The following is a 23,279-nucleotide window of genomic DNA, read 5'->3' as shown; positions in this document are numbered from 1 at the left end:
CACTCAAAGGAAAGCCAGGCTACCTTCAGGTGAAACCAGGAAATTGTTATACTGTATTGTTGCTTTTAATCAATGTAGAAAGGTGATCTAGAGTCTAAATTGATGTTTGGAAGTCCAGAAATTAATCTCTTGCCATAACTGAGTCTACTTAAGTATTTCTTCTGAATTCTACACACTGTGTTGTTCACACTGAAAACAACACATAGGTTGGTATTGAACGAGTGAGCAGTTGTTTATCTGACTGAGCTAGAGTCAGAGACTGATTAGACTCCTACATCAGCTTATTTCTATCAGTGTTAAAACTACTGATGATAAAAAAAAAATAGCATCACTGGTGCTGCCTGAGGCAGGGATTGAACAAAGAACATTTGAATATCACACAACATCAGCATGTTTATCTGAGTGAGCTATACAGCCCACTTCCTCTGGTAATGTTTTCATATTGTAGCTTTAAACCTTGATCTGTGACTGTTGAAGTAGGCCTGACATGAAGGAGATAAGAGAGGAATATGAGTGTGTGATTTGAAAAAGAAAGTTGCGCTTCATAATTAGGAAGTTCTTTACCGGACTTGAGAGCCTGAAAATCTTCTGTAAATATCCTGGGGGGCATTTCTGCCTTTATTTAGATAGGACAGTAGGCAGACAGGAAAGAGAGAGGGGATGACATGTGGCAAAGGACGTCGGGTCAGATTCGGACCCGAGCCTCCGTCGTATGTGCTACCAGGTGAGCCACCTGCACGGTATCCTGCAGTCTTTGATATGTCACCTGGACCAGATCTTTCCAGGTACTAAATCGGCTGGGATCCAGTAGATCTGGATGCTGATTGATCTGTGTGAGGCCACCAAACAGGTTTCCTCAAGTCAGGGAGTGGATCATGGGTGTGTGTGGTGAACAGGCCATTGTTCAAAGGGCATAACAAGAAAAGCGCTGTTCCATCTGTGAGTATCTGTCAGCTGTTTTTACTCTGATGGTTTTGGCTCTCATTTGGATCTCCTTATCAGTTTCTCATCTTGCTGCTGATTCCTCTGATCCATGTCCACTGCCAAGGCTATTCCAGCTCCAAGGACCATGTGCTAAATACACTTCAAGCCTTGGTAAGTGGCACGCCCAAAACAAGTCGGGAGGACCAGAGGGAGATTACCGTACTGTTGAACCAGAACCCCCTTTGACAGGACTGCCCCCCCCATCCTGATCACTTTGAAGGCAGCATAGACTGTGAAGGCAGCCAGGATCCCACTAACGTTACTGTACTTCTTGGCACAGCCTACGCTGCCTCTGATTGGCTTACCCAGAGAATCTTACCCTAACGACCTTAACCAATCCTAGTCAAGTCTTTACTGTTTGTCTGTTGAAACAAAACCCAGAAGAACTCAGATTTGGTTACAACAAAACAAACATATAACATTGAATATATTGGGTGTAAACTATTGCAATAAACTCAATTGAGAGGCATATTTTTGCTGGCATTGTGGTTTTTTGTAGGCGATTATATTTTATTTCATATATCACACATGTACATTGTCAATTTAATGTTTTTGTTTTTACAAAGTAGTTTGAACTACTTTTTCTGCATAGCTTGTAGTTTCCTAAACTACATTTCTCCCAGGGTAGCTTTGCTGTAGTTTCAACTACTTCCATGGTGAAGTAGTTGGTAGCATCCTAAGCTATGCTTTCAAAGTAGCTTCCCCAACACTGCATATGACCATATCACCATATCCAACGTCTAAGACCATATCTAGTCTAATATCACAATATTACCATATCCAACATCTAAGACCATATCTGGTTGGGTCAGGCTAGTAAGGCTTACTAGCCTGAAAGTAAGGATTTTTACTTTAGACCCTGACCCAGGATTATTTGTCCTCTTGCCTGTCATGTTGCTCACCTCAAACATGGAACATGCGGCAGTGAAAAGATTGATAGCTGCAAAGCATGCTAACTTTTGTAATATCACAACAGATAAAAAAATAACTAAAATACAAACAAGCGATAAGGTATTTATTCATCTCCAATGCCAGCATGTATAATTATTTCCATCTACAATAGGGTCTACTCTGTGTACTAAGACATGAAAAATGTGCACCAAATCATTGCCCTCATGGTGTAAGGTCTGTCGTAACAAAAACTTAGCAAAATTAAATTTATGTGCATATAATATTTATATTTAAAAAACAAACTGTTTAAATTATCTGAAAAAAGAAACTCCATGTTGCCCTGTGCTCATCAATATTGATTAGTGATTTCTCTATAAAGGACCTGCCCTGAATTTTTCTTATGTTCTGAAGGCAGAAATTAACAGACTGTGAACAGTCAGTCATTATGTACAAACACCAATATTTTTGAGCACAGGGACATTTTAATTATTTTAATACTAGGGGTGTAACGGTTCACACAATTCACAGTTCGATTCGATACAACACAGTGGTTCAGTACGTTTTCAATACAGCAAAAAAGTAGAAATGCCAGATTAATTTTATTTCTTTTACTTATTTATTTTATTATTGTCACAGTCTAGTTAATTTTTTCAATTTCAATTTACGACAATGTCGTTTAACACCTTTCTTTTTCATCTCAGTTTTAGTTTCCCATGACCATGATATCCTTGTAGAAGACTTGGACTGTTCATTGAAGGATTCATATGGTTTGCAATGCGTATTGAGCCTTGCATCGAAACGGTTCGGTACGAATACGCGTATTGTTACACCCCCAGTCAATACATCTTTACTTTTCATGTTTCTCAGGTGATCATATCTTCTCTCATCCCTCTGCCTTGTGATGTGAACTCTCCGCAGCGACGGCCAAGATCAGCAAAAGGAATTTATTCTCTGGTATTTTCTCAGAACTGCAAGAATAAAACAAAACAACATTGTGTCAAAATCTACAATCAATCTGAAAGACAGGCAGAAATATATGAAATCAGATTGCATTTCAATGTGTTTTGATTGACAGCTGAGGACTTATTTTTTTATTAATAACCCAATTTACCACCAAAATAGTAGAAAACTACATGCAGGTAAAGAGCCAGAAGAAAAGACATAAAAACCACAACTTATTTATTATTATTTATTTTTTTCATCACTGTTTTCCCCCGGTGCAGTTGCCAACCACTTCTTTTCACCTGACAGTGAGGGGTTTCACCAGCAGGATGTAGCGCGTGGGAGGATCACGCTATTCCCCTCCCCCCGAACGGACACCCCGACCGACCAGAGGAGGGACTAGTGCGGCAACCAGGGGTTTGTTCAAACTGTTAAATGTTTTGCACCGTGTGCTATGTTTTCCGGGTTGAACGTCATGTTTCCTCTAAACTGTTTGCAACAGGTTTGACGTACGTTGCCTCTTGTTTCGTGGGCGTGTCAGAGGTGGTATCCAATCAGCGACATGTACACAAACCCCGCCGTTTAAAGAGGCAGTGTGCACAGTGGATCCAACAAATTGCTGCAACGCTTGCGTTACGCAACAGGGTGTATACAGGGTATAAGGACCGCCATTTCTGTTGAACTCAACTATGTGTTGCCGGCGCTTAACTGAACCCAGGAATCATACCTTACCGGCTTCCCACCCGCAGACACGGCCAATTGTGTCTGTAGTAACGTCTGACCAAGTCGGAGGTACAGTAGTCCTGCTGCTGGGAATTGAACCCAGGTCTCTGTGGTGGTAGGCAAGTGCTTTCCCTCTACACTACCCAGACACCCCATTTTGCCACAGATTGCATTTTGATTTTTTTTATGTCTTGATTGACATTAATAACCCATTTTACCACCAAAAATAGTAGAAAACTAGATGACTACATGCAGGTAAAGAGACAGAAGACCGAAAAACCACGACTCACATTTTTTAGGAACTCCTCGGCGACAATACGGGCCCTGGCATTGACGGACAGCTTCATCTCACTGATCTCCTTGTCAATTTCCTCCATGAAATGGATGACAAAGTCCACCAACTTGTGCTTGTACATCTGCTCTGTGTGGAAGTTGGTGATGAGAAAACTGATGTCATAGCCCTGCAAAAGAAAGACAGATGACAAGACAAGAGCAGCGCGTTACAGATCCTTTAATCAGATGTATCCGTTTTAGTCGGATAAGGCAAACCTTCAATAACAATCAATGACAGATGTAAACATCTCAATCCCCCCTTACTTCCACTGGTTTCCTCCTTAGGATGAAGAAGTTCTCTGCTCTCATCATCATGAAGCGCATGAATTTATGGCACAAAATCTTCTCAATCTCATCCGCCTGCAGGGACAGATCGGTCACAGTTTAGAGTTTTCAGGATCGGGATTCAACTCAAATCTCTACGTCACTCCTGTCTATCACCAATTATTATGGATGTAATGGCCTGTTTTGAGTCAGTCAGGGTCAAACCATGTGACCATTTGTAACCATGTGACACCATGTGACCATGTGTAACCAGACAGCAGTCTGACTGACCTGCTTGACGGCAATGCTGACTCTGACAGAGTTGATGGAGCCCTCAATCAGAACCTTCTCCTTGTCATTACGGCTGATGATGACAGGCTGGAGAAGCAGCTCTTTACTACTCCTGGAAGGGCACAGAAAACACACACACACACACACACTTTGAATGTGCCGTTCCCGATCAGTCCCCTCTGTTACCATTTCTTTGTAATTATGGAGGTGTCCAGGGTTTTTCCTAACTCAGAATGCGCTGCTTACGTGCGTAGCCTACATTTGACTTTTGGACGAGTGTCAGGGTCTACCACCTGAAGAACATTGCCAAAGTTAAGCCTTTCCTTTCCCAGGATGATGCTGAAAGATTAACGCATGCATTCGTAACAAGTCGTATGGATTATTAGAATGCTCTACTTACTGGCGCTCCAAAAAAAGTTTTTAATAAACTGAGACTGGTTTGAAATGCGGCAGCCAGGGTACTCACAAACACAAAGACATTTGATCATACTCCTGTTTTAAAATCATTACACTGGCTGCCGGTTGATTTTAGAATTGATTTTAAGGTGATCTTATTCTTTTGTAAAGTCTAGAACTAAAACATATGGAGAGGCTGCTTTTAGTTCCTATGCCCCTAGACTGGAATAACCTTCCCCTAGAAATTAGACAATCTTCATCTGTCGATATTTTTAAGAAAGATCTGAAGACCTACCTCTCTATAAAAGGGCCTTCTCTTAGGAACCATCTTTCACTTATTTTAATTTGTACCGTGTTTCCTGTCATTCATTTTTATGCTTATTATATGCTTTTCTCATTTTACCACTATTTTGGGTTTTTTACTGTTTTGTATGTTTTTACTGTCATTTTATTCCACTTTTTATATTTCTGGAAAGCACATTGATTGGCATTTTATGTTTGAAATGTGCTATATAAATAAAGTGTATTATTATTGTCAGAAATTGTCAGGGTCATTGTCAGAAATTATGGAGCAATGTGTTTGAGCAATGTGTTTTCACAGCACCCCCCCAAGTTTCAGACATTGTCATTTCAACATACAAATGTGAGACTTTAACTTTGAAATGCTCTAAATTGATACAGTAAAAAATTACGTGTTGATGTGTAGTCAGAGTTTTAAAAACAGCACCCCAAGTTTTAGAAAGGGAGCCATTTGAAGGTAAAAATGTGGGACTTTAACTATGAAATTCTCTAAAATGATAACAGGAAAAATGCTTGATTTTGAGTTAGTATGCAGTCAGGACTGTCCTGAACTTAAATATAGCAGGCATTTGGGGGTGACTAAAACCTCTTTGGGTGGCGCCAAAATTCCTCTATGCAGGAAAAGCCCTGTGTTTCTGGCCACAGGTATAAGAGACATACAGTAAACTCAGATTATAATGAATAACTTCAGTCTGCATTCACTGCTTAGCTCTACTCGCCCCAAAGAGACGTTACAATGTGAGAGACTCACCGTACTTCCACCTCTGGCTTGTTGTGTCGCTCCACCACTTGGGAGGAGAAATTCTCCAGGCAGAGGGCGGCCTGCAGAGTGGCACGCACAGCGTTCAGATATGGGCGCAACGTTGCCGTCTGAGGGAAGAAGGTGAGCAACAGCACAAGCAAGTTGAGAATGACTCCGGATGACTTCAAGGAATGCCAAAAACTGCAGTCAGGTGCTATTGAATGGCAGGCAAAAGGTCTTGCATCCGGTGGATCAAGAAGTTTCATCCACACGCCTTTATCTGCTTTCACTTCCCTTGATACCCTTGTATAGTCGAGCTGCTCAGTGCTTCAAAAACAGGACCCACAGTGGGCTGTGGTCCTCACATGAGAAGACTAGCAAATGTGTTGTAATGCAACTGGGTGCATGAAGAAAGTTTGAATCACCTTGGGTCTATCTAAAATGATAATGAACAAGAATTTATGAATTTGACATTTCAGAGAACAACCCTATAATTTGCGGCGAGAACGGTGTAAATGGGTTAAAATGAAAAATGGGGAATTCATATAAATATGAATACCAAATATACGTGTAGGTAATCGAATCATTGGACAGTAATAATTTAGAGGGGCCTCCAACCAGACTACCCAGGTTCCACACCCAGTGTCTCCATAGTATACACTGTTGAGAAACAGTAACACTACACCCTGCCAGCTCCCCTCTGATCTGCCCACAGGAGTGGGACAAAACAGTAATAGAGTAATATTAGACAGTAAACAGTCACATTAGAATTTTGTGGTGACCCAAATGCAAGTGAGATGCAGCAGCAGCAGGTGACTCGAGTTGACTGCAGCAGAGGAATGGACGCAGCTCATCTGCTCAGCTGGCAGCTCCAGATGTGCCCTCCCCTGCCTGTATCAGCATCAGCATAGTGCTGTAGTAACGTTAGCCTAGCCTCCACGGCGCGATTACCAACTCACAAGCCATAATAATAACAACCAACATGCGATAACCACCTATTTGCGCCCTTGCGTTACCCGGTCTGGATACTATTATCTTTGACATTCTCCTTTTTATCCCGCAAGCCGACCAGCTAACGTTAGCTAGCTAGCTGCTTAGCTATTCAAAATGAGACTGATACAAACACAACACACAAGCTGAAGCTAAAAGCTTTGCGTATGGATACACTGGTTAGGTGGAGTGATAACAAACCAACCGCGAATTGATTGAATGGATGTAACTGTGTTAAGTAGTGTGTTTCTCGGCATATAGTCGTCATTTCTCTTACCATTTCTGTCTGTGGAGCGAGAGGCGGCTAAAGGCGGAAGTAACTACGCTGTCAAGAAGAGATTTTCCGTGAGCGATATTTTTCTCCTAGGATGGCAACGGTATGACCCGCCCTACTCCCTCTGATTGGCTTACCCTATCTACCTTAACCAATCATCACTCCTCGTGCCTAAATCCAACCAATCATCACTCCTGATCCCTTGCCATCCTAGGAAGGGGGGGAAAGCGTTTCCCTAAAAATCTGCAGAATTTTCCTTTTCAACATGAATGCGTAACGGGTGGCCCAGTGGTCAACAGTGTTGGGCAAGTTACTTTCAAAATGTAATATGCTACATATTACTAGTTACTTTTATTTGAAAGTAATATGTTACTTTACAATATTACTTTCTGTGTAGAGTAACTCGTTACTTATTACACTATTACACTACTTTTGCATTACTTTTACCAAAACAACAGCAGCAGCAGAATGACATCGCTGCCGTGCCCGGAACCATCCAGAACAATAATTTCAACCGCCTTGAAGTCAGTGTGAATGATCCAAAATTCTAAATGTTATTCTTTTCCTTTGTTATTGTCATCTATAGTGGTTATTTGCACAAAAACACAGTTTGATTAGGAAATGATTTTATCTTTTTTAAATATGTGCTTTGATTTAATAAAATGTAACTCAATTTGTAACTTGAGTTACTTGAGAAAGTAACTGGTATAATATTACTGAAATCCTAGAAGTAATAAGTTATATTACTGAGTTACTGCTAAAAGTAATATATTACATGTAATATGTTACTTTTGTAATGAGTTACCCCCAACACTGGTGGTCAACACTGTTGCCTGGAATTTGTATGTTATTTCCCTGTGTTTGTTTGCGCGAGGGTGAACTTTCCTCCCACATTCCCAAAATGTACAGGCAGATTGGAAACTACTTGCAAAAGATCTGCAGACACCTGTGAATTACCGTAGTTGGTATTTGGGGCTGGTTTCATGAGCATGTCACCTTGAGCTTCAGTAGCCTAAGTTTGATATTTTTGCAATTCATTCCTGTATGACCACTGAGAATCCTGCCTGGACAGTCATACTGCTAGACAATTGATATATTCAAGAACTTTATTATTTGACATCCCAATTTGACAACATCATTGGCATCGCAGTGATTTTTCTATAAGGAAAATGAGTAATACCAGGGCAAAAGTCTGATTTTCTTGAAAAGAGAGATCAATTTCAATTCAATCCATCAGCCTTTTACATGTACCATCTATACACCATAATACACAATCTGTTAAAAAGTAATATTAAGTGCTTAGCCAACCTGAGCTACAAGCAGATAGGGAGAACAGCAATAACAAAGACATATGACAGTAGACAGGTGTATGCTGTGGTGGTGGCATGTTGTAATTCCCAGCATTGAAAGAAGATGTCTGACAAGACAGAACACATACAGCAGTTATAATAGCAGTACAAGTTATGTTACATAAAAATAGTATTAATATTTCAGGGAATTAATCCAAGTTTTACACTGTGACTGCATCATCAGCTTTTCTTATTAATGTCTACTTAAGTATATTTATTTTGCAGTGTGAGGTTGTTTAAGGGGCATGGCAATATAATCACCAAGGTGTTCAACAAAATTGGACAAAGAAAGGCGGTGTCATTTGAAGCTCCCCAAAAGGCGTGTGGTAGCAGACATTGCCCCAAAGCAGCCATCCCTCTACATTTAAAGGAAGAAAAACAAAAGGGAGGGAGGGGGGGGGGGGGGGGGGAGTAAAAGTGCAAAAACAAGTATGTGTTTCAGATTGGCTTGAGAAATAACATCAACAGCCAATTAAAAAAAATAGATATATATTATAGTTCAGCTTGATTATTTCTTGACAGATAGGCAATAGAAAGCAGACATTTCTGGAGAAACAGAAAGTAGGGACAGAGAATAAGATACTTGGGATGCTGACCGTAGCCAACATCATCTCACATTACAGAGCATCGGCCAGTCCATCTCGAGTTCCCAGTTGCACTCTTAGAACATGGCTCCATCTTGGCCCCTCAGTGTGAGTGACAGGGGCCCGTCAGACATGTGGGACATGGGCAGGATGGGAGATCACTCACTATCAAGTCAGGGACTGAGAGGTCAGAAGGGGGTGGGCGTTCTTCTCTCGTGTGATCTTTGGGCACAGGATTTCTCAGCATATTTATGGGAGGATGCTAGTGTATTCGTGTGTGTACTAAGTGTGGGGATACATCCATGTGCAGCATACTGTGTGAGGGATCGTGTCGGTGGCATGGAGGAAGACCAGTAGGGAAGTCCGTTCCCTGGGCGGGTGGTGCGGGTGAAGTAACCGGTGACAGGGTGTTCCAGAAAGCCAAGAGAGAAGATGGTCCAAGTTGTTCCTCAGCAGCTGCAGCTTTCTGCTGAAGGCTTCGCTCTGTCGTTCCTATCCAGCTTTATGGGCTCCGGGAATTCATTATACAACTCCACCTCTGTCTCCTGAGAGGCATCAGAAGAAAGGAAACAATGTGCAACAAAGTGTAAGGGAATGTTGAACCAGAGTTCATACACATTTTGACCAATGAATTACCATGACTTTTCCACGACTTTAAACCAAATTTCCATGACCAGACATTTTCTCGGCGTATACACGAAAACGTGGGTAATGAGTACAACATTATACATTTAAAATGTCACTATTAACAGATTACAATCATTGAAAAACTAACATGGTCAGTTAGTAGCCTACTCTAAGGCTGGCTTTACACTGAAACCTTCAGGCAACTAGTTGCAGGTTGCAAATAGCATGAAACAATTTTCATGCAACTTGACATTTAGCAATTCAAAAATAATCAAGTTCTCATGTAACACATGCGATGCGAGACACACACACACACACACACACACACACACACACACTTAAAGTATTCGAACGAGTGATGGAATAATGAAAACCAACAGTGTTACAGGGACTAGATTTTAAACATGCATTATATGCAAACACCAAAGCACACATTATCATGATCTTTTTTGGTTGCAATGAGTTTTGACCCACCTGTTTAAGGGCGTTACGTGCAATAGTCTGGAATGCCTGTTCTACATTTATGGCTTCTTTGGCGCTGGTCTCAAAGTAGGGGATGTTGTTCTTACTCTGACACCATGCCTGAGCCCTTTTGGTGGTTACCTGTGTGAAGAGTAAGAGATTTACAAACATGACAAGTAGAAGGGTCAGGTTCAAGGTTGTCTCCACATGAGATGGGGCAGGTATATTCATATATACAATCACTGAAAAATAAACAAGACAACATTGTATTTTGCTGAAGTGCATCTGCTAGGAATCAAATACAGGTCTCCCTGATTGTGATTTTGCAATCTAGCGCCTGCAGCACACTTCACCCACATGACCAGAAGTAGTGAACAGAGCGATCGACCAAATGACATTGCGATCCTTAGAGCCCCTGCTGTCACAGGGTTAAAAACCTTGCTAATCCATAAGTTAAGACAACATTTGTAACATTTGGGTTTAGGGTTCTGATCAGACTCACAAAATGTGCATATTGTAGCAGCCTGCAGTATTGGCCTTGGCAGAGGCCTGCACTCTGAGTGTCCCCACTAACTCCGATTTTTTCATGCACTTTAAAGGCCGTTTCACACCAGTGCGGATCTCCGTGCGAATAATCGGCACAGATATTCGCAAAAAAATGTTTTAATTAGTTGTAATTGAAGCTTGCACACCGCAGCCAAACATTCGTGCGGCATTTTATTTTTCCAGATAGACATTGACGTCCGCGGATTTCCGCCTGCGGAAAATACGTTTGACCAATGAAATCCTTTGTTTACAGCTGATGTCATACCTCCACTACTCTTGCCGAACCTCATCAATTTGGTTTCTCAACATCCAATTTTATATGACAAACACCATGACGATCAACACCGAAATTAAGGACAATAGATCTTCAGATCGCCCAGCAGCTGGGATTCACTGAAGATGGTAATGTAGCTGAAACAAATTCCTACTTGCTAACGTTGTAAACCACTGTTGTAAATGGATGGAGCTAATGTTAGCCACTTGTATCCAAGTGCTAACTAGCAGTTTAGCTTCAAATTTGGGGTCCGCTGCTCCTGCCTCCATTTCACTGAAATGGACGGCAATTTCACTGCCTCCAGTTGCTTTTCATGGCTCGTCTCGCTGCTGTGTCTGTCTGTCTGTGTCTGACGTTAGCCGACTGGTAGCTAGCTTGCGCAAGTAGGCGGTGCTGTCCTACTAGACGGGAGCCGGGGAGGGACATTAATAACTACTGTACACTCATAGGTTACACTGAACACTGTTTTTCCGCTGCGGAAAATGAATGTGGGACTGCGAATAATTCGCACCAGACCTGTGTGTATAGGTTGCAATGCGGAAAATTCCCACGGAATTTCGTACCACATTCCGCCTCTGCATTCGCACCGCATCTGTGTGAAACGGCCTTAAGTCTTTCAATCTAGCAGGCTTATTGTGAATTAGGCCATGATGGTTTGTCATTTTTTGAGTCCCCAGGAAAAAAGTTTTAGAAACACTGAACTACATCATAGTTCCAAAGAATCATGGTCACCGTAGTTCATTAACACTATTTCAGCGCTTGGCAGATTGAATTCTACATTCTACAGATTGAAAACTACATTGAAGTGATCCGCCAGCTTAATGTATCATGGCATCCAAAAATGACTTTGTGGACTGTCACGTTTACCTGGGCAGGGCACACACTGAATGGCAAACAAATGATTTGAGTAAAGTATCAGCGAATAGGGTACCGCGGGGATGACGTATTTTTGGAGGCTTAACCAGAAATCGCAGACATTTTGGTTCGTCAGTGGAAAATTCTATGGGGTTTTAGAATTGGGATAAACATTACTTTACACGTTACAATAACTTTTATGACTTTTGGAGCATAAAGGTTATTAACGTTTGTGAAGATTATCCTGCTGAACCCAAATTTGAGTTCCCATGAACTTTTGTTAACCATAGACCTTATTTTATGCCTTTAAGTGAAATCCCCATTCTAAAACCCCATTCACTTTTCCCGACGAACCCGGAAGCATACTTCCCGACTCGTTCCTGCGGTTCTCTATTGCAAACCTCAACAGTTATTTTGCATAGCTGTTTTGGAGTGAAATGAGTCGGTTCAACATGGTGCATTAAAATGACAGCTTCATTGGTTCCTCCTGGTCCACCTCACTGCACTGTATTCAATTGTTTTTGACATTTGGCTGCACTACACTGTGGGATGGGTAATGATGTACACCTACGAGGCCAAAGGGGCATTACCCATATCAGTCAGTGATACCAACCTGTCTATTCTCCAAGTCGATCTTGTTGCCTAGCACCACAAAGGGGAAGTTCTCTGGGTCTCGGGGGCTAGCCTGGATGAGAAACTCATCCCTCCAGCTGTCCAGAGTCTTGAAGGTGTTGGGTGCGGTCACATCAAACACCAGCACGCAGCAGTCTGCTCCACGGTAGAATGCCACACCCAAGGACTGGAACCTCTCCTGGCCAGCTGTGTCCCAGATCTAGCCAACCACAAATAGAAAGGAGACAGATCGATAAGAGAAAGTGACAAATACAGGGTTGCCACTCATTTGTAACGATCCATTTGAAAAACTTTTCAAGGACAAATTATTTAAAAATGACGGGCCAATAATTCACAGAGATGTTCTCATATACCAGTCTCCTAAGTCCTTGAATGCAAACAAGTCCGTTGCCATACATGCTCAGACATCGGAATGAATCATTAACACTTAACATAAACTCAAAGCAATCTTGACCAGCAATGACACAGTGTGCAGAGTGATCCTGACACAGCGCAGTGTGCAGAGTGATCCTGACACAGCGCAGTGTGCAGAGTGATCCTGTACATAGGAACAAAGTGTATCAAGCTTGGCACCGCAATTTTGAGATGACAAGAGTGCACAAGGCTCAGACTCAGAGATTCTGCTTAGGCTAAATCCAAGCACTTTATTCACTCATGTGTGTTCATTACAAATGACTGATTGGAACTTCACTGTGTTCACTATCTTTTTTTTTAAAGCAAGGAGGCCACAGATGAAAGGAAATGTAACTGACTATCAAAAAAACAAAATGGTAAGACATTAATTCATCAGGTGATAGGAAGATATTACAGTTGGTTTCGTCTGTGAGGGAGAAAAGATTAGGAGTTAAGTATTTTTGAACGGGCATATTGTGGGCAGCAAAGAGCAGGCAGAGATAGGCAAATAGTTGTCGTTTAGGGGAAACATGTGATAATCCCGTCGGAAGGAGTGAGCACTAGCTCAAGGCCAGACTTCCTCATGTGGTCAGAGGCAGAGCAGCTTGTATCTCTTGTGGTGCTCATGGTGCCATGGGAAGATGTGGTAGAGAGGCTTACAGTATGGAAGGAGAATGCTTAGGTAGAGTGAGTTTGCACTGCAGCGGGGTTGGAAACCTAAACTACACCCCATGGAGGTTCAGGCTGTCGAGATATTCTTACGCCATGGCATTTTAATATATTTTTGAGGTGAAAAATACCATTGACATGTGTATATGCTTGACTGAAAGGTGTAATTTTTTATTTTATTTTTTTTTTTATTTTTTACAGAAAATGTAATCCCCCCAGTTGTAACTGTGCTGCACCTGCATTGTGACGAGTCGGTCGTCCACCATCACCTCCTTGGTCAAGAAGTCTGCTCCTATTGTAGCTTTGTACTGGTTACTGAACTTCTTATTCACATACTGGTTCATCAGGGACGTCTTTCCAACACTGTCAGAGAAGCAGAGGACAGACAGCAGGAAAACAGACGGTTGGGAAAACCGTCAATAAAAAGGTTGATAAGTAAGTAGTAAGGTAAAGGTAAAGTCCCCCTGATTGTCACACACCTGAGTGTGCGAAATTTGTTCTCCGCATTTGACCCATCCCCTGGGGGAGCGGTGAGCGGCAGCAGTGCCGCGCTCGGGAATCATATGGTGATCTAACCCCCCAATTCCAACCCTTTGATGCTGAGTGCCGAGCAGGGAGGCAAAATTTGGGTCCCATTTTTATAGTCTTTGCTATGACTCGGCCGGGGATCGAACTCACAACCTCCCAGTCTCAGGGCGGACACTCAAACCACAAGGCCACTGAGCTGGTAGTGTTCACTCAGTACAGTGATTAGTTTATCTAGTTCCAACGATCACAACTGAGCTTACATCAAAAAACCTTTCTTAACGAAGGTAAGACAATAAGCAATTAAATCCCCTTCAAATGTTGTGTACATAACTGATGTAATCAATTTCAACAGGCAATCCAGTGCAACACTGAGCATGCAAACCAATGGCATAACTCTTGAGTCTTACTCTGCCTGGAGACAGCTTATCCTGTCTGAAAGGAAGTCAAACTAAAACTAAAACGGAGACAACATAACAGTCACCGAAAAGATGGAAAATGTGACAAACTAATAAAGCAAGACAATTTGAGATAAACATTAACCAGATGCCAAACTTTGATTTATAGAGCAGAACTGGTTGGTGATCACTTCAAACTGCAATGCTGTGGTGAACCTCCAGGGGAAGAAAGGACTGTTTCATGACTCACCCGGAATCCCCCAGAATGATGACTTTCAGGAGCACTTTCTTCCTGGATGTCATTTTGCCAAAGCTGCAGAAAGACAACAGAAAGTCATGAATGTTTAGCCTACAGAGGGCGCTCAATAACCCAAACGCCTCATACCTTATTCATCACAAGTCATGACCTCATTTTTTGACCTAGTTTTATATTGTTCTGGGGCAATACATCCCATGTAAAATTGTTTCTGTGTAGACCACAAGCCCATTAGAAACATTAGTCTACAAATGTGCATGTAGAGTTCCATGCTGCTGGACCAATCAGGTTTGAACGCCATTCATTCCAGTCATGTGCTTTTAAGCTGTTGGCCAGGTCACGAGGAGGAACACATCATTCTCTCTCTCTCTCTCTAAGTACGTTTAAGGAGAAAGGCCCTTTCTTCACCTCATCCATATATTATACAGGACTGACTCCTCCTTTGCACTACAAAGCTGAACCGTGTGAACCATCTGTCATTTCATCTGTCAGAGTCTCTGTAAGCACCAACCAGACAAACTACTAAAGCACTGGTTGGCTCCAGTGTGCTAGTGGTGATGAGGCAAAACTATTGTGTCACATTAGATTAGATTTAGGCCTATGATTGTGAGGGTGGCACCACAGGTATACTTTGCAGATAAAATTACAAACGCCAATTTAGTCACTGGTTAAAAAAGAAGAAGTTTCACAGCTTTTCTTTGGTAGTGCAGTGCAATAACTGGTTAGATAACTGTCAGATAACCATAGAGAACTTGACCACTTCCCACTTCCCATCAACACCCAATGTCAACATCATGTACAAATCACAGAGGCCCTTGTAGAGCAGACATCACCAGGGCCTAAAAAAAAAAAAGTTTGGTTCCTGTTTGTTGTCAGTTGAGGTGATGGTCGGTAGGGATTTTTTTTTTTTTTTTTTTCCAGTGGCAGCAAGGGATAGACAGGAAATATATATATTTTTTTATTTTCCTTAAAATTACAGCAGCGATGGATACTTTTTTCATAAGATAGCCTGCATGTACTCTACCACTGTGCTCTACACACATTTTTATATGAACAAAATATTTAAGTCAATATGAATGCTTCAATGTTATTCAAACGTGAGACGCCACTGACGAGCGAACCAAGCTGCTGACACCACATCACTGGCGACATAAAATAAATTTGGGTCGCACGTAAATTGACAGGGTCGGTTGGAAACCGGAACCGAACAAAAAAATGTTTTAGGCCCAATCAATCCACAGTCACACAAAACAGGTTTTTCCATTTGGCGGCACAGCCTAATTATAGAACAACGTGTCCACATGAACAAAACATCCCACAAACATGTTTTGACATTTTCAAGACCTGAGCATGATAAATCACAGCTTTGAGTCAATGTTAATAGATAGTGAATCAACTACCTCTCAAAACCGTACCAAACTGCACAGCTTAGCCTATCTATCCTTACACATAAAAGTCATCAAGAGCTGCAAAAGGCATACTTGTATTCTTCCTGAATACAATGTTTTCCCCGACTTCAAGCACGACACTCCAGTGACTATCACACTGTGACGCACAGATCCGCTGACAGAAGCATGGACAAGAGCGCGTCACTCTGTAGTCCTTAGTCACAGTCACATGATGGAAGCAACAACTCAAGTCAGTCAAGTCAGAGACCTTTAAACTGTGACAGAAGAGACACTGATTCATTATGCTGTCTATGATCTTCTAACCTCTCTGACTGTAGACTGAGTCCTAAATGAGCTGAATGACTGAAACAATAATTGTCTTTGAGACAATTTGCTTCCTCAATTTGGGAGGCACATGAGAACAGGATGACGCTTTGTTTAATCATCACAGCCTTTGTTTCATTCTCAGTTCCCCATTTACATCAACGGTGTTGCAAAGAAATATACAGCCTGAGCCTGCTAGATCAAACTTATAGTGTAATAATATACAGCCTGCTAGATCAAACTTATAGTGTAATAATATACAGCCTGCTAGATCAAACTTATAGTGTAATAATATACAGCCTGCTAGATCAAACTTATAGTGTAATAATATACAGCCTGCTAGATCAAACTTATAGTGTAATAATATACAGCCTGCTAGATCAAACTTATAGTGTAATAATATACAGCCTGCTAGATCAAACTTATAGTGTAAATATACAGCCTGCTAGATCAAACTTATAGTGTAATAATATATGGCCTGCTAGATCAAACTTATAGTGTAGATCAAACTTATAGTGTAATAATATACAGCCTGCTAGATCAAACTTATAGTGTAAATATACAGCCTGCTAGATCAAACTTATAGTGTAAATATACAGCCTGCTAGATCAAACTTATAGTGTAAATATACAGCCTGCTAGATCAAACTTATAGTGTAATAATATACAGCCTGCTAGATCAAACTTATAGTGTAATAATATACAGCCTGCTAGATCAAACTTATAGTGTAATAATATACAGCCTGCTAGATCAAACTTATAGTGTAAATATACAGCCTGCTAGATCAAACTTATAGTGTAATAATATATGGCCTGCTAGATCAAACTTATAGTGTTAATATACAGCCTGCTAGATCAAACTTATAGTGTAAATATACAGCCTGCTAGATCAAACTTATAGTGTAATAATATACAGCCTGCAAGATCAAACTTATAGTGTAAATATACAGCCTGCTAGATCAAACTTATAGTGTAACAATATACAGCCTGCAAGATCAAACTTATAGTGTAAATATACAGCCTGCAAGATCAAACTTATAGTGTAAATATACAGCCTGCTAGCTCAAACTTATAGTGTAAATATACAGCCTGCTAGATCAAACTTATAGTGTGACTCTGGCAATCTGAACAATTTTCAAGTTCAACTTTATTTTCACTAGGCAATTCCTACTAGGCCTATTGGCATGCGCAGCGCATAATTGCCAACTTTGCATCCCTGATGACATCACAATGATGTCACAATGTCTACTGATGATGTCTATGACATCATCAGTGATATCACAATTGACGATGATGTCACTGATGATGTCATAGACGATTATGTCACAATTGTCTATGACATAATCAGTGACATCAAAATCGCTTGAGTGCACCCTCTGCCTAAAGACACAAGGACATGATCACAAAGGACCGACAGAAAAGAAAAAGAAAGTGTAAACCTAGTCTACATAACTTTGTAGGCTACACGCACAGTCACAACTATACAGGCCTATACACTCAGTGTATACATACCACAGTACACAAATACAATACAATATAATTTACAATACAACCAAAGTGACAAGTATGTTTCACTGCGTAATGGTTCAGCTGTTCAGCACAGACAACGCTGAAGAAGGCCTGTTTGGCTGAAACGTCGGTTGTCACCGTCTCCCAGATGATGGATTAAAACCTTTGAAAGGACATTCATGTGTACTGGCTTTCTCTCCTTTTAGTTGTTGCTTTGTGCCTTGCTGCACGGTGCACCTGAGTTTTTATCTATCTGTGAGTGTGCCTGTCACCTGTGATTTGGATTTTCCATGCACACACCCACACAGACACAACACTCTGGACTAAATATAGGTTTGGTAGTCTGAGTTAACATGTTGCTCAATACTCAATCATCTGATCACACGTCACAAAGTGAAGCTATCTTCATGCTTCCAGGTTGACAGTGTAAGCTGTGTGTCTGTGTCTGTTACACACAGCTCCTCCAGTGTTCATGGAGGCTTGTCAAGATAACATGCTGCTGAGACACTCTGGGCCCTATCTTCCCAAAAGCGGTAATTTAGTCATTTAACGCCATGCGCAATGCAAATAGGGGGCGGGCACAAGCGCATGCCTGTTATAATTGTACTGGGCATAGGCGTGCCACATGCCAAAGCAGGCGTTTCAGCGCTAAAATGTGGGGATGGCATTATCCTAGCGCGCAATTACTTTGCACTAAGAGCTTTGAAAAGGACGTCTTATGTGCTAAATACCTCGCTGCGCTGGAGCGCAACCATAATCTCCGCGCAGCGCAGAAACGTCATTACGCACGGACGTGCCACCCCAGGACATCAAAATCTGTTGCTAAAATTGGGTAACCAGCAGATTATTTGGTGAGGCAATCAACTATAATTCACTGAGAAACTTTTATCACATTGCAAGGAGGGGTTATGGTAAATTACGGTAATTGAGAAAACTTGTACATTGTAGCCTACTTGCAATAGGCTATTCACCTTCACCTGCTATTAGGGCATTCAAACTCGGCATAACACCTGGACAACTGCGCAAGGCGGACTGTTATCTTGCCTGCGTTAAGGCATGCGCAAACAGGTGCACAAGCGTAAATAGGGGATATCGCCTGTACGAAGATAGGGCCCTGTGTCTGTTAAGACTGAGGCAAGTCAATCTGGTCAAAATCTGTGACGGACACAGACAGCGACACACATTGATACCAACATTTCTACTACATTGAATGAAAGGAATAACTACAGCATTATCTTACTTCTGACATCAAGCGTAGCAAAAGATTGCTATGAATCTAAACTATGCTGTGTTGTTTCTTCCTCCACAGGACTACATCTATACAACCCATTCTAATCAGCAGGGTGTACTGTACTGTAACAACAGACATGCATGATGACCACATGAATGTCCCCTTGCAGGATAATGAAGTTAACCTCTGACCTTAACAAAACTGTTTTGGACGAAAATAATGACTGCCACAGATATGGCTGGCATGAGCCTAGTGATAGGTCCAGACTCCAGATGCTAAATTACAAACATAGAATGACAAAGCCCCCACTATAAGAGAGTACATTGGAATGTGGAGTTTGCAATATAAAATGAGAAGCAGCTATTCATGCTACAGTACATAGTGTAACATTTTCATTTTCCAGCACGTTATCCTTGACAAGCCTCCGTGAAGAGTAGCACTGCTCGACTTCAGTCCTCCTGGAGTCAACTAACTCGTGGGATTTGAGTGGATCACAACCAGGAACAGACCCAAACTCACAAGGAGCTATTCAAGTCCACTAAGGCAGCGGTTTTCAAACTGCGAGGCGTGCCTCCCCTGGGGGGGGGTTAGCTTCAGGGAAGGCGCGACGCGATGGGGGGGAAAACAGAAGAGGGAGGAAAAAAATAAACTCTGGTTAGTCTGGTAGCAAACTTCGAGGTCCAGGGATGCTCCCCTGCCACAGTGTGTGCTCTGCAACGAGGTGCTAGCAAATGACAGTATCCCCCACCTCATCCCCTTCAGCTCAACATACCTGTGTGAGTGCGGGTTTTCCGCCTTGACCATGATTAAAAGCAAGTACCGGTCAAGACTGCAGGTAGAGGATGATCTGCTTGTATTCCTTTGCACAGTGTGTCCATCACTCGTATATATGCGCATCAAAGACACAGACTCATTGTTTCCATTAAAGTAGGGGGTGACTGAGCAAAATAAAGAGCCAAAATGGATCTGATTATTGCCGAGAGCACATGTAAAGGATCTATGCAGTGTTGAAATGAAAAGTAATGCTATGGTGCGCAGATATTGCCGAGAGCGCACAATGGGTGAGACAGCTATGAAAAGCAGCTGTCTCAGTCACCCATCATCAGTGATGATGTTTGAAACAAGAAGGATAAAGATGTTTTAAAATCTTAAAAAATAAAGATTATATATATATATATATATATATATATATATATATATATATATATATATATATCTATATATATATATATATATATATATATATATGGTGGGGGGGGCGACTGTCTCCATGTTCTCTCAGGGGAGGCTCTGCCACACTTTGAAAACCCCTGCACTTAATTCCAACTGTCCTGAGATGAGCGGTTTCCCCCAGCATCTATTTATGGATGGATAACTGCAAACAGTTACAAATACTTGTTGAAAACAAAGAGAAAGAACAGTAACGTTTAAAGCCTCATTGTCTTTACATTGGTTTGTATTTAAGAAGTAACGTTCTGACTTTAAGAATGAGGGAAGCAAAAAAAAGGAGGGGAGATGAAGCACAGCATCACATAAGACACTCCGGGCCACAAGGTGAGGGACGCGGCAGTGGTATTTTGCACAGGATTGTCATGATTAGGTGGTGATAGGCTAGCATTACATTCCATCCAAGCAAACGTTGCATAAGTAACGTTAATAGCAACCAGATGGTTTACATTTTTAAAGACATCGATCACAAACGCCAGCTAAAAATAATGTATTTAAGGGAACGTTACATAGATTAATTAATTCCCTCTCGAAGTTAAAAACGAGAGGCATCCTTTTGGGAGAATGATCGACCGACCTTCCTTGTTGGAATGGACTCCGGAGCTACGCACAGGCCGTCCTTGTTTTTGCCAACCAGCTTCTCGAAAAGCATTGCACCATCACCTTTGGTAGCGTAGCGTTAACATGACATTGACTGCGTTGAGAAGTGAGCACATATTACGCTATCTTAAACAACTGTTGCCATCTTCAAAACTTACTTTGTTGTGTAACACACGGGAACGGTGACTTCTCGAGGAGGATCGCTCGACTGCTAAACTAGCTGTTATTGTTCAGGACAAGCTAGTGGCTAACTAGGGTAGCTAACGTTAGCTCGCTGGCACGGAACCTGGCGTTAATTGCCAATAACGTTAGCGTACCTCACTGTCACTTCTAATCCTTGTTGCCCTGCCCTCGGACACGACACATACAAAGCAGTAACGTTACCTCCGATTTGTGAGGCTGCTATCTACAACTGGTTTGAAAATTTGGCACTTAACTTGGAAGCCTAACTTGCCAGCGAGCTAGCTAGCTATTTCTATCCTCGGCTCGGCTCTCTTTCCCTTTCACTTCCTCCTCCAAAACAACGCCTGCGTCAGACGTCAGAGGCATGTGGCCCCGCCCACTTTAAATATCTTTATTTCATTCTCTGTGTACACAAGACTGCCTTGTCTTATTTCTCTGTACTTGTAAAAACGTTACCTTCATTACTACGTCATACATTCATTCGTCAGTCAATAATGCGCACTCACTAAACCAACTAGCTAATCAATCAATCAAACAAACAAGCACGCAAGCAATGACTGATCGATTGATTGATTGATCAATCAACGCAGTCACAGTAAAGAATCGATCATTTTCTTGATCTAGCCTATAAATCAAACAATAAACAAACACAAGTTTCACAACATTATAATAGTAACAATGGCTTAATTTCAACAACCCAGGGCTGCATTATGGAGAGCTCTGCAGAGGTGCTGCTAGGCATTCTCGACCCTTGACACTGGCCCTCCTTCCCAATGGGTCTGGCCTTTTAGTCCGAATGTTTGTGTCAAAAGTTGGTAATGGGTGTGAACAGTGCGCTGCAAGTAGGCTGCTAAAGCAACAAATAGGCCTACTTTTTTTTTTTTTTTTTTTTTTTTTTTTTTTTTTTTTTTACTATAGGCCTACTGGCCTGTCTTCTCAAAAGCCTTGTGTGAGCAGCTCACCTTCTGCACATCTACAACATGACTGCATGTCAACTCAGTGGTAAATGGTAAATGGTAAATGGCCTGCATTTATATAGCGCTTTTATCCAAAGCGCTTTACAGTCAGTAGGTACATTCACCCATTAACACACCGATGGCGGCAGGTTACCACGCAGGGTGCTGGCACACCAACGGGAGCAATTTGGGGTTCAGTATCTTGCCCAAGGACACTTCGACATGCAGACTGGAGGATTCAAGATTCAAGATTTTTATTGTCACTCCGTAGTACAAGTATCACGTGTGAAATTCTTGTGCTGTAGACTCCGTTTACAACATAGTGCAAAATAACAGGGCATATAGGTGCAGGAAAACAAGAGAAACAACAAGCAATAAGGCAGTAAAGTGATAAGACAAGTCAAAGACAGTGACATATTCACTGCACATAGGTGCAAATGGCATGTACATACTTTAAACATACTTAAACATAATTGACATTCTGTTTGCACAGGTGCAAATAGCATATACCTAATTAAACATACAATTAAACATTAGACATACGTAATGGTAGCAGCTACAGTACAGTACAGTACAGCTACTACACTATTTGTGTATGTTAAGGAGTCTCGTGGCCTGCGGGAAGAAACTGTCCCTCAAGCGATTTGTGCATGCTTTTGGGACCCTGTATCTCCTCCCTGAGGGTAACAGGGAGAACAGGCTGTTGTGGGGGTGGTTTGTGTCCTTGATGATCTTCAGGGACCTCCTGAGGCACCGCTGGTTATACAGTTCCTGCAGTTCTGGCAGCTCACATCCTGTTACGTGCTGGGCCACGCGCCTCACTCTTAATAGCGCGCTGCGGTCCATGGTGGTACAGTTCCCGTACCAGGTGGTGAAGCAGCCAGTCAGGTCGTGATCCCGGGGGAGTGTGGGGCGGATCTGTGATATAACCAGCTTTTCGAAGCTCTTGCTGGCTATGGGCGTGAGGGCTATTGGGCGCCAGTAGTTGAGGCTGGTCACTTTCTGCTGTTTGGGAATGGGGATGATTGTCGCTGCTTTGAAGCAGGAGCCGGGAATCGAACCACCGACCTCTTTCATCCAAAGCGATTAGTGGACAACCCGCTCTACCTCCTGAGCTACAGCCGCTGGCAGTGTCAACGTCAACTCATTTCAAATGAATGA

The 23,279-nt window shown here is 41.9% G+C and overlaps 2 protein-coding genes across 2 annotated transcripts; both read right to left on the bottom strand.

Moving 5' to 3' along the window:
- Positions 1-1,980: 1,980 nt before the first annotated feature.
- On the bottom strand, positions 1,981-7,192 carry arpc4 (actin related protein 2/3 complex, subunit 4). The gene is made up of 6 exons (XM_083662036.1): positions 7,134-7,192; positions 5,876-5,994; positions 4,429-4,540; positions 4,138-4,233; positions 3,831-4,001; positions 1,981-2,843 (listed from the first exon to the last, which is right to left on the bottom strand). The coding sequence occupies exons 1-6, from the start codon at positions 7,134-7,136 to the stop codon at positions 2,838-2,840; spliced, it is 507 nt and encodes a 168-aa protein (XP_083518162.1). The 5' UTR covers positions 7,137-7,192; the 3' UTR covers positions 1,981-2,837.
- Positions 7,193-8,237: 1,045 nt separating this feature from the next.
- Positions 8,238-21,463, bottom strand: LOC310799456 (ras-related protein rab7-like). Its single transcript, XM_083662041.1, has 6 exons — positions 21,138-21,463; positions 14,696-14,758; positions 13,759-13,885; positions 12,441-12,659; positions 10,165-10,293; positions 8,238-9,608 (listed from the first exon to the last, which is right to left on the bottom strand). Exons 2-6 carry the CDS (start codon positions 14,746-14,748, stop codon positions 9,513-9,515), a joined length of 624 nt encoding a protein of 207 aa, XP_083518167.1. The 5' UTR covers positions 14,749-14,758; positions 21,138-21,463; the 3' UTR covers positions 8,238-9,512.
- Between the last annotated feature and the right edge of the window lie 1,816 nt (positions 21,464-23,279).

Source organism: Poromitra crassiceps, assembly GCF_964638095.1.
Source record: "Poromitra crassiceps genome assembly, chromosome: 27".
NCBI classification, from domain to species: Eukaryota; Metazoa; Chordata; class Actinopteri; order Beryciformes; family Melamphaidae; genus Poromitra; species Poromitra crassiceps.
Note: the sequence above shows the minus strand (reverse complement) of the source record. Positions and strands in the feature narration are given on the sequence as shown.